Genomic DNA, 16,071 nt, shown 5'->3' on the forward strand with positions numbered 1-16,071 from the left:
ACTAAGATCATGGCATCTGGTCCCATCACTTCATGGGAAATAGATGTGGAAACAGTGTCAGACTTTATTTTTTTGGGCTCCAAAATCACTGCAGATGGTGACTGCAGCCATGAAATTAAAAGACGCTTACTCCTTGGAAGAAAAGTTATGACCAACCTAGATAGCATATGCAAAAGCAGAGACATTACTTTGTCAACAAAGGTCCATCTAGTCAAGGCTATGGTTTTTCCAGTGGTCATGTATGGATGTGAGAGTTGGACTGTGAAGAAATCTAAGCACCAAAGAATTGATGCTTTTGAACTGTGGTGTTGGAGAAGACTCTTGAGAGTCCCTTGGACTGCAAGGAGATCAGCCCTGGGAGTTTTGAGGGAATGATGCTGAAGCTGAAACCCCAGTACTTTGGCCACCTCATGTGAAGAGTTGACTCATTGGGAAAGACTCTGATGCTGGGAGGGATTGGGGGCAGGAGGAGAAGGGGATGACAGAGGATAAGATGGCTAGATGGCATCACTGACTCGATGGACGTGAGTCTGAGTGAACTCCGGGAGATGGTGATGGACAGGGAGGCCTGGCGTGCTGCGATTCATGGGGTTGCAAAGAGTCAGGCACGACTGAGCGACTGAACTGAAATTAAAAAAAAATCTTTGCAGGAAACATCACTTAATTCAGTTTGTCTATATTGTTAACCAAAAGAAACAACACCGTGCTCACCCAGTGTATAGAAATGGGATAGTGCCTGCCAGGTAGACATTTGTCATGATACGCATTCACTTAATCATGCATTCATTCAGCAGGAGGTCACTTGGGCTTCCCAGCAAGGGCTGGGCACCAGGGGACATCCAGCAGGAATCACCCTCAGAGACTGTCCTCCAGGACCTTGGTCCAGAAAGGAGATGAGGCTTGGGCACCACTGTGATGCATTGTAAAATGAGCCTAGACCCAGTGTTCTGAGGATTCAGTGGAGAGACTCAGCCAACAGAGCAGGTCATGGGGAAACTAGAGTTCCACTTACAGGTGGTAGGAAAGGCACGTTGTGAACAAAGAAAATCAGATGGTCTTTTTTTCTTCTAGTGAAAGTGATAGTTGCTCAGTCACGTCCAACTCTGTGAGACCCCATGGACCATAGCCTACCAGGCTCCTCTGTCCATGGAATTCTCCAGGCAAAAATATTGGAGTTGGTTGCCATTTCCTTCTCCATGGGATCTTCCTGACCCAGGGATCAAACCCGAGTCTCTTGCATTGCAGGCAGATCCTTTACCATCTGAGCCACAAAGAAGCCCCCTCCTTTTTTTTTTCTTCTCAAGGATCGTCAATTAAATCCTTGGGCTTTTAACCTGTTAGCTAAAATAATGCAGTAATCCATAATTTTTGAATTATCATTAGCCCATTCTCTTGTATTAGTACTTGGCTTTGCTTTTCAAATCCTGGGGTTGAAATAATAATTAAAAAGTAGAGACATTGATTACTTAAAAATTTTTTGTGTGCAATGCATATAAGGAACCTAATGTACCTCATTTTATTTTGATGCTATTTTTGGGACATTTATTTTCTATGCTATCTTAGAAACAGTTTAAAGGCATACTTCTGGTAGTGTGAGATTACATTTTTAATTTGGGCTGTAAACCTGGGACAGTTTTTACGGTGAAGAATTTAGTGGGTCTACCTAGGCTATTAACCATTGTGATTTTAATAAAACCATATTCTTTGTTTAATTAGCCTTTGTTTAATTGCATTCTACGCTAGTGTGGACTTGAGCTCAATCCATCTGCTTTATTGTCTGGTTTCCTTCCATCTGAGTCCTGTTTTCTTTTCTCTATTATACTGATATGTCTTAGTATAGGAAATATTGTGACTATATTTGTGTAGCTGAACTGTATGCTAAAAGTAGATCATACAAAGCCATTTCACTTGCTCTCCTTCTGTTTTTGCTCAGTAAATGATGGGATTATACTTTTTGAATTGTATCAGATATATATCTCCTCCTCTAAAGCCTCATTATGCAAATTAGCTGCACTCTCTTGATTCATGAATTCATAGTGTGGTTTTATTTGGGGATTCCTCAAGGTAATTGCTTATTTGGGTGGTTCAGAAGATCGGAGAGATCCAAGTTACATAATGAACATTTTCCATCACATTCAGACAGTTCTGTCTTCCTCAAAAAATAAATGAAGCATTCCCTGTGACACTAAGTCAGAGACTAGAGAAAGAGTAGATCAACCTGTGGTCATTTAGGATCACTTTTCCTTTTTCCCAGCTCTAAGAGTGGTCTTTACTAGATAACCACAGAACCGTCTTCTAAATCCCCACTTAAATGCCTGAGTTTTATCTTCTAAAAAACAATGATCAGGTAGGAAAGTGCCAGGTGCCCTGAATCTCTATCTTCCTGCTTTGAAAAAGAGCATAATAAAACCACTTCAGCAGGGAGTAAAGCTCTCCTCAAGTTGCCCAGCCAAGTCCTGGGAGACCCAGCATTGGAGCATCATCCTTACCTCCTCCTTTTGAAGCTGGCATGATTGGTACTTCCTGTGCAGAGGGAGAAAGGTCAGGGGAGGCATGGAGCATGCCAGCTCTGCCATGGGAGTGGTCCCTCCTTATCCTGACTTCCCCAGTAAACTAAGAGCACACAACGCTCCTATAATAACCAGGTTTCTGACCTTTATGTCCTTTTTAGACTGTGAAAATTTAGTTTTTCTAAGATTGTTCATTGTTCAGTGGCTGTTGTATCTGACTCTTTTCCACTCCATGAACCGCAGCACACCAAGTTTCTCAGTCCTTCACTATCTCATGGAGCTTGCTCAAACTCATGTCCATTGAGTTGGTGATGCCATCCAACCATCTCATCCTCTGTCGCCCCCTTCTCCTCAGGCCCTCAGTCTTTCCCAGCATCAGGGTCTTTTCCAATATGTTGGCTCTTCAGATCAGGTGGCCAAAGTATTGGAGCTTCAGCATCAATCCTTCTAATGAATATTCAGGGATGATTTCCTTTTGGATTGACTGGTTTGATCTCCTGTCGTCCAGCAGACACTCAAGAGCCTTCTCCAGCACTACAATTTGAAAGCCTCAATTCTTTGGCGCTTAGCTTTCTTTATGGTCTAACTCTCACATCCATGCATACCTACTGGAAAAACCATAGCTTTGAGTATATAGACCTTTATTGGCAATGTGATGTCTGCTTTTTAATATGCTGTCTAGGTTTGTCATAGCTTTTCTTCCAAGTTTCTAAGGTACTGAATGTCAATTTGGGGAACAAAAAGTAGTTGACTAAAGGGCTGTATGGTGTAATGAAAGTGAAAGTCTTCTCACTCAATGGTGTCTGATTCTTTGCGACCCCATGGATTGTAGCCTGCTAGGCTCCTGTGTCCATGGGGATTCTCCAGGCAAGAATACTGGAGTGGGTTGCCATTTCCTTCTCCTGGGGATCTTCCTGACCCAGGTCTCTGGCATTGAAGCAGACCCCTTGCAGTCTGAGCCACTCAGGGAAGTATGGTTTAATAGTGTGACTCAGTTTTTAAAATTAATACAGAGTTGGTTTACAATCTTGTGTTAGTTTCTGGTGTACAAAAAAGTGACTCAGTTACATATGTATGTGTATATATACATATACACATTTTTTTTTTCTATTCTTTTCCATTTTGCCTTATCCCAGACTCAATTTGTATAACATGTAGTTGCTAGGAGTTTCAGAGAAGTCGCAGTTAACTCACTTGGAACAGCCTAAGATTTGAGTGATTTTAAATTGTCCTCAACAGACATTTTCTAAAATGAAGAAAAGGCGTCCAGAGAGTAATTGATATCAGGTGTCATTTGTTCCTTTTTGGCATGATTCTCCCCTGCAGGGCTTTCCTGGGCCATGGCCCTGGTTGGGCTAGCAGTCCTTCTGAGTTAAGGTAACTAGTAATCCGTGCCTTCACCAGCTTCTACCTGTTTGTCTCCCTGCATATTTGTAATCATTGTATCCAGGAGTTTTCCATTTTTCTATTTATTTTTGGTTGCACTAGGTCTTCCTTGCTGCATGCAGGCTTTTTCCAGTTGCAGTCAGCAGGGTCTGCTCCTCTTTGTGGTGCACAAGCTTCTCACTGTGGCAGCTTCTCTTGTAACAGAGCACAGGTTCTAGGTGCACAGGCTTCAGCAGTTGCAGCACGCAGGCTCAGTAGTCTTGGCTCCCGAGCTCTAGAGCACAGGCTCGGTAGTTGTGACACACAGGCTTAGTTGCCCCTCGGCCTGTGGAATCTTCCCAGACCAGGGTTTGACCCCATGTCCCCTGCATTGGCAGGTAGATTCTTACATATTTTACCACCAGGGAAGTCCCAGGAGGTTTCAGTTTTGCCTTTTGAGTTTAGTTTCTTCAAGAAGAGCCAAGAAACAGTTTCTAAACCTCTCATTTTTTGAAACTTTTTTTTAAACCTAGGTAGACTCTTAATTGATTTGTTTGGAAACTGCTGCCGCTAAGTCACTTCATTCGTGTCTGACTCTGCGCGACCCCATAAACAGCAGCCCACCAGGCTCTGCCGTCCCTGGGATTCTCCAAGCAAGAACACTGGAATTGGTAGCCATTTCCTTCTCTAGGGGATCTTAATTCATACATAAAGCCAAAAGAAATCTCAAGTATCTCTAAGATGAGAAAAATTCAGAGCTATGTTAATAACTTTAGGATATTTCATCTCAGTTCCTGTTTTTCTTCCCTCCTTCTCTCCCTCCCTTCTTCATTTTATTTTATTATTGCTTTTAACAGACCCTAGAGCCTATAGGTGAGTTTTATCTTGGGATGCAACTGGGAAAATTCATGATAAATTTCAAAAGTATTGGGTAGATAGTTGTACACATTACAGGAAGGGACTAGATAACTTTATGCTGATTATAGTTCTATAAGACAACATAAATATGTTTGAACATTTTAGGGGAAAGAAATGTAAAAAGAGCTTTCACCGAGTTATTTGAGGTCTTCTGCATTTGGGCACGTCTGAAACACGCCTAAGTCAACATAAAAATATTTAGGATATGAATTTGGGCCAACGAACGTTGAACATATTTTTACTCTGTAATATTTAATATGAAGATGTTATGTCTCTGCATATGAGTCTGGGTGGGAGAGGGAGGAGACAGAATCAGGGCAGGGCCATATTCTTTCACAATCCCACTGCAGGCAGCATGAGCAGTGCCCCTGTTGTCATGCCCTGAACAGCTCTCTTGGTCCTTGGCAACAGGCTTAGTTGGCTTGCAGGTGGAAATATCTGTTCATTCAATTATTCATTTGTGGTTATAGTTGGTTAGGGGTAACATCCAAACTCAGAATGAACCAGGTCTCACAGCACCCCAAGGACATCATTCTCTGGGGCCACCCAAAGTGGTTAGGAGTCATATGGTCAACACAGAAGTTAGCAACCTTTTGGTAATGTGGTCTGGAGAAATTTAAGGAGTAGAGACCAAGAGTCTAGGGGATCATGGCTGGTGGCACAAGAGCATGAGTGGTAGCAACCTAGGTGAGAGCCAGTTGTTGGTAAGGTCAAGTGAGTAGGAATTCTTTGTGCTGTATCTAAGCAGGAAGCAGATGAATGTCTTTGAAGCTTATGGTATGTGTGGAAAGAATGGGGAGATGTGAGCAACAGCATCAGTTGGAGGGGACTTATGTTGTGTCCATTGGGGGCGAATTGTTCCCTGCAGAATCAATCAGTTATTAAACTATTTAAAAATAGATATTTTAATTTGAAGGCTTCCTAGGTGGCTCAGGGGGAAAGAATCTGCCTGCAACACAGGAACCACTATAGATGTAAGTTTGATCCCATCCCTGGTTCAGGAAGATCCCCTGAAGTAGGAAGCAGCAACCTGTTCCAGTTTTTGTCTGGAAAATTCCATGGACAGAGAAGCCTGGTGGGCTACAGTCAATGGGGGTCTCAAAGAGTCAGACATGACTGAATGAGCATGCACACACACACACATATTCTATGTTGAGGGATTTATACTACCTGATTTCAAGACTTTTTTGAAGCTACAATAATCAGGACAGTGTGGTATTAATATAAGGATAGATAAATCGGTCAGTAGAGCAGACTGGATGTATGTATATATGTTTTATATATATATAAAATGGGTTAATTGATTTTTTACAAAGGTGCAAGAGTAATTCAATGAGGGAGGGATACTATTTTTCAGCAAATAGTGTTGGAACAGTTAGATATCTGTATTTATAAAAATGAACCTCAACCTGTACCTTGTACCATATGCTCAAAGCAACTTGAAATGAGTCATAGATCTAAATGTAAGAGCTAAGAGTATAAAATCTCACAAAGGAAGCACAGGAGAAACTCTGTACCCTTTGAATAGGCAAATATATTTTTTAAAGCATAGAAACTATATAAAAAATTTTGTCATACAGTATAGGACTTAAAATGAAAAATGTTTGGTCTTCAAAAGCTCTGTTAAGAAAATTAAGAGGCAATTTATAGTTCAAGAGAAAATACTTACAAAAGATATGAATTAATGTGGTATGTGTCTTGTGATCCTACCCTTTGTATATTAATATTTTGATAAGTAAAGCGCGTTATGAGGATAGATCCAGATTTCCCACCTTGGGGTGATTGGTTGTATTCTGTTAGGTTGAACTATGTGAAAATCGCTGATATCCAGTAATTTTTGATCTGCAGAAGTGGCAATTTCCTGTAGTTTAAGAAAAAAATTTGCTTTCTAACTTATTAGACTTTTGGCAGCTGTTATAACTCAAGATTATGTGGCAGTGGTCAAGCATAAAGGGTTTTGTAAGCCAAAAAGCCTACATTTTTGTTTTAAGTTAGCACATTTTATTTTCCCTCACTTTTTCAGCTCAGTAGATGTTTCTTGTGTCTCTACCACTTTCGGGGCATTCTACTTGGAATTACAGTGGATGGATATACAGATCAATTTGTTGCCCTTGCCTGGCAGAATTTGGGGGATGAAATTAAAAGACATGTACAGACTTTGCTATAAATCACGGCGGTGAAACACAACTCTTGGTCATGGTTGTCTCTGTTGTGGTAACTATAAGAAGGTAATTGGATTTTCCTGTTGAAGAAGCAAGTGGTTGTGGATGTGTATATATAAATATGTGTGCATGTGAACCTGAAGAAAAAAATGAAAACAAGACCAGCAATTTGCATAAAATTAGAGTCTCCCAAGAATGAGCATCTCTTAACCTTTTTCAAGAGAAGTCCGTATAGTTTGCTGTTACTTAGTAGATGACCTCGCACTGACTCTTCCTTTGGTTATTAGGGGACAGTATTGAGCCATTGGTCATAAATGAGTGATCACTGCTTAAGGAGGCGGGCTTCTGGGTGTCTTTGTGGCCTTTTGTTTGTTGTGCAGAAAATGTGGGGAAAGTGGCTGTCACTTTATCCTAGATTTCGTTGTTTGCTGGGGTGGTGAGTGACAGGGGCCATCAAATGAAGAGTCTTGGGAAATTTCTAAAGACATATCCTAGAATTCAGTACAGCAGTGTGTCCAGGTTGGTCAGCTCAATGCCCTGTTTCCTTAAGTGTCTAAACGGGAGTCCCATCTGTGCAAAATGGAAAATGATAGAATGCATGTTTTATGTTTCCCAGCTCTGGTGAATTTCTTCCTTCTCTTTTCCTAAATAAGGGGTTGGGGAGGAACTGAGAAGGCACATGGCTGTTATTTTTATGTAGAGTAGAGCTATACTAGCAGAGATGAGATGCTTGACAGTTGACACATGTTGACTACAGTTGGTGGTTGACACAGTTGACTGTTGTTTTTGGTCCTCTGTGCTATGTAAGTGGGATGGATTTCCATGTTTTGTTCTGTGCTCTCAGACAGAATGGAATCTGTCTGTGTGGAATCTCATGGAATCTCATGTCTGTGTGTGTGTTCCCTCTGACAGTAGCTTTTATTCTTGATCAAGGCTTTGCAGTTCTGAGAGGGAACAGACATACTCACATTAAGTAGTGCAGTAGTTTTTTTGGTGCCTTTTTTGGACAGTGGAAGAGAGTATGTTTTGGAGCCAGCCAAAAGTGGGTCAACCTGAGATCCTCCACTTAAGGTATGTAATCCTGAGCATGTTATCTCATTTTGAGTTGCCACTTTTCTTATTTGAAAAAAAATGGAATTAATACTGAAATCACCTAAGATTGTTGAAAAATAGACACCAAGTGCCAATATTCTTTTAAAAATTACCATATAGTAAAATTGACTTTTTTCAGTGTACAGTTCTATGAACTTCAACTCATGTATGGACTGATGTAGTCACCACCACAATCAGGGAACAGAAAAATCCTATTCCTCCCAAAACACCCTCCTGCTGACCCTTTATACTCATACTCTTTCTTCCTCCTTCACAAAGACTTGTTCTTGAAAAAGGTTGTGGGGTACAAATTATGCTCAATTTATTTGTCATATCACTCCTAAATTAGGAAAATCTTTAGCTTATGATTAAAAACATGCATATATCAGGAATCACTTTTCTCCTTGTGTCCATGGCGGGGAGGGCAACATGCGATTTTTTTTTTCCTTCTCCCTTCACCCCTTTCTTAGGAAACACTTAGATAGTCCTGCACATCGGAAAAGCTAAACTCCAGGAGAGTAATTCCCAAACCATGCCCTCTGCTTTGAGAATCTTTCTAATGAAATCATACACTGACATGAAGTTTAACAGAATTGTGGTTTGTACCACATTTAATATCAACTCCAACCACAGTTGTAAAGTATGCACTTTGTCTTTAAAATCCATCCATCTTTTGAGACAATCTGAGTTCTTTGAAAAATGATATCCACCCTAAGTTACTTGTATTCTGATTTAAAAGACAAAACTAAGACAAGTCTCCTGTCTCTTATGAGTTGAATTGTGTCCCCACCATAAAAGATATTTTGGAGTCTTAACTCCAGTACCTCAGAATGTGGCCTTACCCAGAGATAGAGTCATTATAGAAATAAGTGAAAAATGAGATCATTAGGGTGGGCCCTAGTTCAGTATGACTCGATGTCTTTATAAAAAGGGGAAATACAGACTCAGAGACATGCACACAGGAGACAGTACCATGTGAAGAGAAAGGCAGAGACTGGGTGCTCTTATCTATAAGCTAAGAAATGCCAAAGAGCCGAAGCTTGCCAGCACAGTGCAGAACCCAGGGGAGAGGCATCGAACAGCTTCCCTATCACAACTCTCAGCAGAAACCACGCTGCCAACACCTTGCTCTTGAACTTCTATTGAGAAAATACTTTTCTGTTGTTTAACCCACCAGTTTATGGTATTTTTATGGCAGCCCTAGGACTTTAATACACTGTCCTTAATAAAAGTGATATTTTATTTTTTTATTTATTATTATTTTTTTTACTTTATTTTACTTTACAATACTGTATTGGTTTTGCCATACATTGACATGAATCCACCACGGGTGTACATGCGTTCCCAAACATGAATCCCCCTCCCACCTCCCTCCCCATAACATCTCTCTGGGTCATCGCCGTGCACCAGCCCCAAGCATGCTGTATCCTGCATCGGACATAGACTGGCGATTCATTTCTTACATGATAGTATACATGTTACAGTGCCATTCTCCCAAATCATCCCACCCTCTCCCTCTCCCTCTGAGTCCAAAAGTCCATTATACACATCTGTGTCTTTTTTGCTGCTGTCTTGCATACAGGGTCGTCATTGCCATCTTTCTAAATTCCATATATATGTGTTAGTATACTGTATTGGTGTTTTTCTTTCTGGCTTACTTCACTCTGTATAATCGGCTCCAGTTTCATCCATCTCATCAGAACTGATTCAAATGTATTCTTTTTAACGGCTGAGTAATACTCCATTGTGTATATGTACCACAGCTTTCTTATCCATTCATCTGCTGATGGACATCTAGGTTGTTTCCATGTCCTGGCTATTATAAACAGTGCTGCGATGAACATTGGGATACATGTGTCTCTTTCAATTCTGGTTTCCTTGGTGTGTATGCCCAGCAGTGGGATTGCTGGGTCATAAGGTAGTTCTATTTGCAATTTTTTAAGGAATCTCCACACTGTTCTCCAAAGTGGCTGTACTAGTTTGTATTCCCACCAACAGTGTAGGAGGGTTCCCTTTTCTCCACACCCTCTCCAGCATTTATTGCTTGCAGATTTTTGGATCACAAACATTCTGACTGGTGTGAAGTGGTACCTCATTGTGGCTTTGATTTGCATTTCTCTAATAATGAGTGATGGTGAGCATCTTTTCATGTGTTTGTTAGCCATGTCTTCTTTGGAGAAATGTCTATTTAGTTCTTTGGCCCATTTTTTGATTAGGTCGTTCGTTTTTCTGGAATTGAGCTGCGTAAGTTGCTTGTATATTTTTGAGATTAGTTGTTTGTCAGTTGCTTCATTTGCTATTATTTTCTCCCATTCAGAAGGCTGTCTTTTCACTTTGTTTATATTTTCCTTTGTTGTGCAGAAGCTTTTAATTTTAATTAGATCCCATTTGTTTATTTTTGCTTTTATTTCCAGTATTCTGGGAGGTGGATCATAGAGGATCCTGCTGTGATTTATGTCGGAGAGTGTTTTAAAAGTGATATTTTAAAATGGCAGTTTCTCTGTGTAGGAAGAAAGGACACCAGTGTTTGGTAAATTTGGAATCTTGGTGCTGACGACTGCTCAGTACGTGACATGGATGTTTCCTGGTGCTGACACGTCCATGTGTAAAACTCATTAATTTCTTGACTCTTTTTAAAAAGTGGTTTTTATAGTTACTGTCAACTTCAGCTCTCAGCCTTCTTTCCCTGAACCCCATCTCACTCCCTTTCTCTTCCCAATTCTTTTTCCTGTCCCGTGAATGCCTTTTCTTCTCCCTTGCATCCCCTAAGCCTGCTTCCTCCTCTCTTTTGCTCTCCTTAGATGTCTTTTCACTCATGGCTGCACAGAGAAGATGTGAATCAAATGATATTGTACTTCATCGAGTCCTCTCCCTTGACAGGAGGAAACTAATAGTTAATGGGTGGTTAGGGGTGGCTGCTTCTTAATCGATTATGTTTTTGTTCAAGAAAACTCCTGTCAGATACCAGCTTGACCTCTAGATGTGTGTGCTAAGTCGCTTCAGTGGTGTCTGACTCTGTGCAACCCTATATGACCAACCTAGACAGCACATTGAAAAGCAGAGACATTACTTTGTCAACAAAGGTACATCTAGTCAAGGCTATGGTTTTTCCAGTGGTCATGTATGGATGTGAGAGTTGGACTGTGAAGAAAGCTGAGCACCAAAGAATTGATGCTTTTGAACTGTGGTGTTGGATAAGACTCTTGAGAGTCCCTTGGACTGCAAGGAGATCCAACCAGTCCATTCTAAAGGAGATCAGTTCTGGGTGTTCTTTGGAAGGAATGATGCTAAAGCTGAAACTCCAATACTTTGGCCATCTGATGTGAAGAGCTGACTCATTGGAAAAGACCCTGATGCTGGGAAAGATTGAGGACAGGAGGAGAAGGGGATGACAGAGGATGAGATGGTTGAATGGCATCACCGACTCAATGGACATGGGTTTGGGTGACTCCAGGAGTTGGTGATGGACAGGGAGGCCTGGCATGCTATGGTTCATGGGGTCGCAAAGAGTCAGACACAACTGAGTGACTGGACTGAACTGAACTGATGGACCGCAGCCTGCCAGGCTCCTCTGTCCACGGGATTCTCTAGGCAAGAATACTGGAGTGTGTTCCCATGCCCTCCTCCAGGGATCTTCCCGACCCAGGGATCAAACCCAGCCCCTGAACTCTAGACAAGACTGCTTTAACTCTCAAAAAAATATGATATTTGAAGATCCAAATTCATAGGGCATATTTAACATAATCTACTTAAAAATTCTCTGACCTCACTGAGACCTCCAGTCCTTTCCAATTTTATATTGTTTTCCAACCCCACTCACGTCCTTCCTCACCTCCTCACCCAATTTAAACTGCATGGTCCATTACTGACTATTCATCTCAGTTCCCTTTGCCGGGTTTCCATGCTGCAGAGTCAGTTTGGTGTTCATGTATTTGAGTGCAGCTGCAGAAAAAATCGCCACATGGAGTGGTTTTCCTTAAAAGTATGATACTCCATCGCTCAAGTGTCCCCTGAGAACTGAGATAGTCTTTCCACATCACCCTAGTCAGCTCCCTTTCTCCTTCTCTGGGGTGAGTTTCTTAACATCATCTCTTCTTTAATGTCCAGCAGCCTTCCGTGTCCCCCTGTCAGCTAATGTCTTTATTTTTACTAAGGAAAAAGCAAGCATAGGAAGAGAACTTTCTCATCTTCCCACCGCTACATTTAGCAGCTGACTGACATACACATCCATATGCTTAGTCCACCTTGCCTGTTGTGGTAGATGAACTATCTCTGCTCTGGCCACTTACTCACAGGTCATCTTCTACTCTCATCCGCTCGGAAGCCCTTCATCCTGCAGTGAGTGACTCCCCTCTCTCCTGCTTTACCAGTTTCCCCTCTACTTGATCAGTCCTGTCAGCCAGTCATCAGACTGTAGCATCTCCTTTCTTAAACAAGATGTGTTTTTCACCTTATGGCGCACTCTGGTTGCTGTCTCTACCCTGTTTATAGTAAAGTTTCTTGAAAATGTTATTCACCCTCCATAGTTATCTCCTTGCTTCCTGTTCTTTCTTTGAATCTCTTTCAGTCTGACTTTGTCCCCACCATTGACCCAGCGCTGCTCTTACCTTGGTCTCCAGTGATTTGCACATGGTCAGTGGACAGTTTTCAGTCCCCCTCCCACTTGACCCCCATCCTTCTGGAGACACTGCCTTCCCCCAGGCTTCCTGCTGCTTCGCTGCTTTCAGGACATTATTTGCCCAGGTGTCTTCTTCCTTCGCTGGGGGCTGCACTCAGTCCCCTTTGCTTGGTGTCCTTCCTTATCCCAGAGTGAAGGTCACAGGCCACCAAGGATCCCTCCGTCCTGACTTCTGCTCTCTCTTCTCTAGGAGGGATTGGCAGACTTTTTCTGGAAAGGGCCAAATAACAAATCTTTTAAGTTTTGTGGACCATATACTCAGTTATTCAACTTTGATGTGGCACAAAGACAGCCCTAGATAAATGAGTGACATACAGTGTATTCCAGTAAAAACTGTTTCTGGACTCTATTTTAACTTCATCAAAAATATTATTATTTCTTTTTTTTACCATTTCAGAAATGTAAAAACCACTCTTTACTCACAGGTTATACAAAATCGGCTGTAGTTTGCTGATACCTATTCTCCATCATTAAGTGATGTCATCCAACATTGGTCTAACTACAGCACACATATGTGGATGAATGAAAAGTATATACTTTCTTTTTTATACATTTTTCTTTATTTCTGGCTGTGCTGGGTCTTTGTTGCTGATCACAGGCTTTCTCTAGCTGTGAAAAGTAGAGGCTACTCTCTGCTCTGCGAGGGCTTCTCATTGTAGTGGCTTCTCCTGTTGCACAGCACAGGCTCCAGGGTGCATGGGCTTGAGTAGTTGCAGCTCCCAGGCTCTAGAGCATGCGGGCACATGCGGGTTTAGTTGCCCAGCGGCATGTGGAATCTTCCCAGACCAAGGATCCAACCTGTGTCCCCTGCATTGGCAGGTGGATTCTTAACCGCTGGACCACAGAGAAGTCCAAAATATATACTTCCAGCTCTAACCATCCTTTGAATTTCAGACTAACATATTTAGCTCCCTGTGTTATATCTCCACTTGAATGTTCAATAGGCATCTCCTGTCTAAAACAGAGCTCATGATTTTTTTTCTCCCCTCTCTAAGCTATTTCTGTGAGTTCAACCTCAGTCAGAGTACAAGGGAAATGCAGCCATCCCAGATCGTCATGGAAAGGAAGGGTCGGGACTCTGGAGTCAGATGTGTGTTCCAATCCCAACATTTTGCTCCTTGCTAACTATGTGACCTTGAGAAAGTCACCTGCCTACTCCCTCTCTTTAAATATGAAAAACACCTACTTGTCCCTGGTGGCTCAGATGGTAAAGAATCTCCCTGCATTGTGGGAGACCTAGGTTCAATGCCTGGATCAGGAAGATCCTTTGGAGATGGGAATGGCCACCCATTCCAGTATTCTTGCCAGGAGAATTCCATGGACAGAGGAGCCTGGCAGGCTACAGTTCGTGGGGTCACAGAGTTAGATAGGACTAAGTGACTGATACTTTCACTTTCACAAAGGCAAGTGAGGATGGTGAATACTGTGTCTGACATATACTAGGCTCAGTAAATCATTAATAGAGACCACAGTGAGAAGCCACCTATATGCAGATATCAGATGAAGGAGAACATTTTATAGTCTATTTACATAACACAATAGAGACAGCTTGCCAAATCAGGGTGTAAATTAGAGAATACATAAGGACATTAAGCTAAGTAACAATTGACCAGGTCCAACTTCCACAGGTAGGGTGACCCTGAAAACTGGACATCTCTTAAATTTCTGGCCGTGAGCTCTGTTGGAGGACGCTGTGTGTTCAGTTGTCCCAAAGTCTTAAGTCCGGCTACTTCAGAATGTAACCTTATTTGGAGACAGCCTTGACAGAGGTGATCAAGTTAGGATGAATTCCTTAGATGGGCCTATTTCAGTCTCTCTGGCATCCTCATTTTGAAAAGGAGAAATTTGGACACAGACAAGCAAACGGGAAGAACACAGACGTCTTCAAACCAAGGAGAGGGGCCTGATTCAGATTCTCCTTTGAAGCCATCAGAAGGAAGCAACCCCGCTGACACCTTGATTGTGGACTTCTAGCTTCCAGAATTGGGACAATACATTTCTGTGGCATAAGCCCCTCAGCTGGTGGTCCTTTGTTATGGCAGATGTTGTGGGGCACCGATACAGGAAGGGTCAGGAGCGCATCTGCAGCTTGGCTTCACTTACAGTCTCTATTAACACCCTCCGTTGCCCTTTGGTGCCTCTGAGTAGTGTGCTCTGCCCCTTACCCTCGCTGACAAGGGAGGGACAGGTCATGAGTTCAGAGCTACAGTGACTCTCTGGGCTAAGTGCTGAGATCTCTGGACTCGCTCATCCCTAAATGCCCAGCCAATACAAACCCCAGGAGTCCGAATTAAAGCCCTGGTTCCTAAAGTATGTTCTATAGATTATCAGTCCAAGGAAATCCTCTGAAAAAAAAGGGTTTTCTGGTAAAATTAATTTCAGAAAAGCAGTATATTATAGAGCTGTTTTTGAAAAACACCACGTATCTTAGCATATGAGGAAGCCTCTGAGAATTTCTAGAGTTAAGAAATGTGGTGTGCCTACTTTAAGCACATATTCTTCCAATTTATGTGACCACAGAACCTGTGTGCATGTGTGTATAAAACACTTGTGTACATCCCCCAAAGTTGATGTTATATAGAATATACTTTGAGAAATGCTGGCAGAAAAATCTTGCTTACATGCATCATGTGGCTTTTTTGACTCAAGATATTTTATCAGTTATGGATATTTTCACTTTCATTATACCTGTTTGGGTCAGATCCATGAGCATGTCTTTGGTTTCTTTTCTACAATTTTATTGAAGTGAAATTGACATACAATAAATCACACGTATTTCAAGTATACAATTTAAGTTTCTACCTATGTGTTTTCCCATGAGACTAACACCACAATCAAGATAGTGAATGTATCCACCCTGAAAGACATGAGCATTTTTCATGTAATTGTAATCATAGTATCATATAACATGTTAAGTAGCGCTGACCCTGTAGTTTTAGTTTTAGTTTAACACAGCCTGTAGTTTTAGGTCCTAGTAAGATAAATAACTCAATATTAAACCCTTCTTAGCCTCCAAAACTGGATGGGCCATTTTAATAGAATTTTCTTATGTAACAAAGCATAAAAAAAAAAAGATGTGAAAAAGAGTACTTTGATATATTTAGATGACATGGGGACCATCTGAGCCTGTTTGATGCACTATATGCAAAAGCTAAATCTGTTTCACAGAGCTATTGTGAGGACTAAAGAAGATACTAAACAGTGTAAAAGTGCCTAATTATGCCCGGCACAGTGTAGGCACTTACTAAACCATTTCCTTCCTTCCCTTCCTGGTTCTTTAACCACTCCCATCGCTTCCTGGGGATTGAGTGCAGATGCTAGATAGATGATGATTGCTGTAGCTTGG

General features: G+C 41.6%; 1 protein-coding gene across 4 annotated transcripts in view; it reads left to right on the forward strand.

Moving 5' to 3' along the window:
• Nucleotides 1–16,071, forward strand: part of MFHAS1 (malignant fibrous histiocytoma amplified sequence 1) — a 109,149-nt gene that overhangs the window by 22,095 nt on the left and 70,983 nt on the right. Inside the window, exon 2 of one of the 4 annotated variants that reach the window (XM_018041954.1) lies at nucleotides 4,409–4,800. The exons of the other annotated variants lie outside the window; for them this stretch is intronic. Coding sequence (XP_017897443.1) covers nucleotides 4,409–4,449 — 41 coding nt within the window. The 3' untranslated portion in view covers nucleotides 4,450–4,800. Of the gene's footprint in view, nucleotides 1–4,408; nucleotides 4,801–16,071 lie in introns of those variants that run through there. 4 annotated transcript variants of the gene reach the window in all.

This window comes from Capra hircus, chromosome 27 (genome assembly GCF_001704415.2).
Source record: "Capra hircus breed San Clemente chromosome 27, ASM170441v1, whole genome shotgun sequence".
NCBI classification, from domain to species: Eukaryota; Metazoa; Chordata; class Mammalia; order Artiodactyla; family Bovidae; genus Capra; species Capra hircus.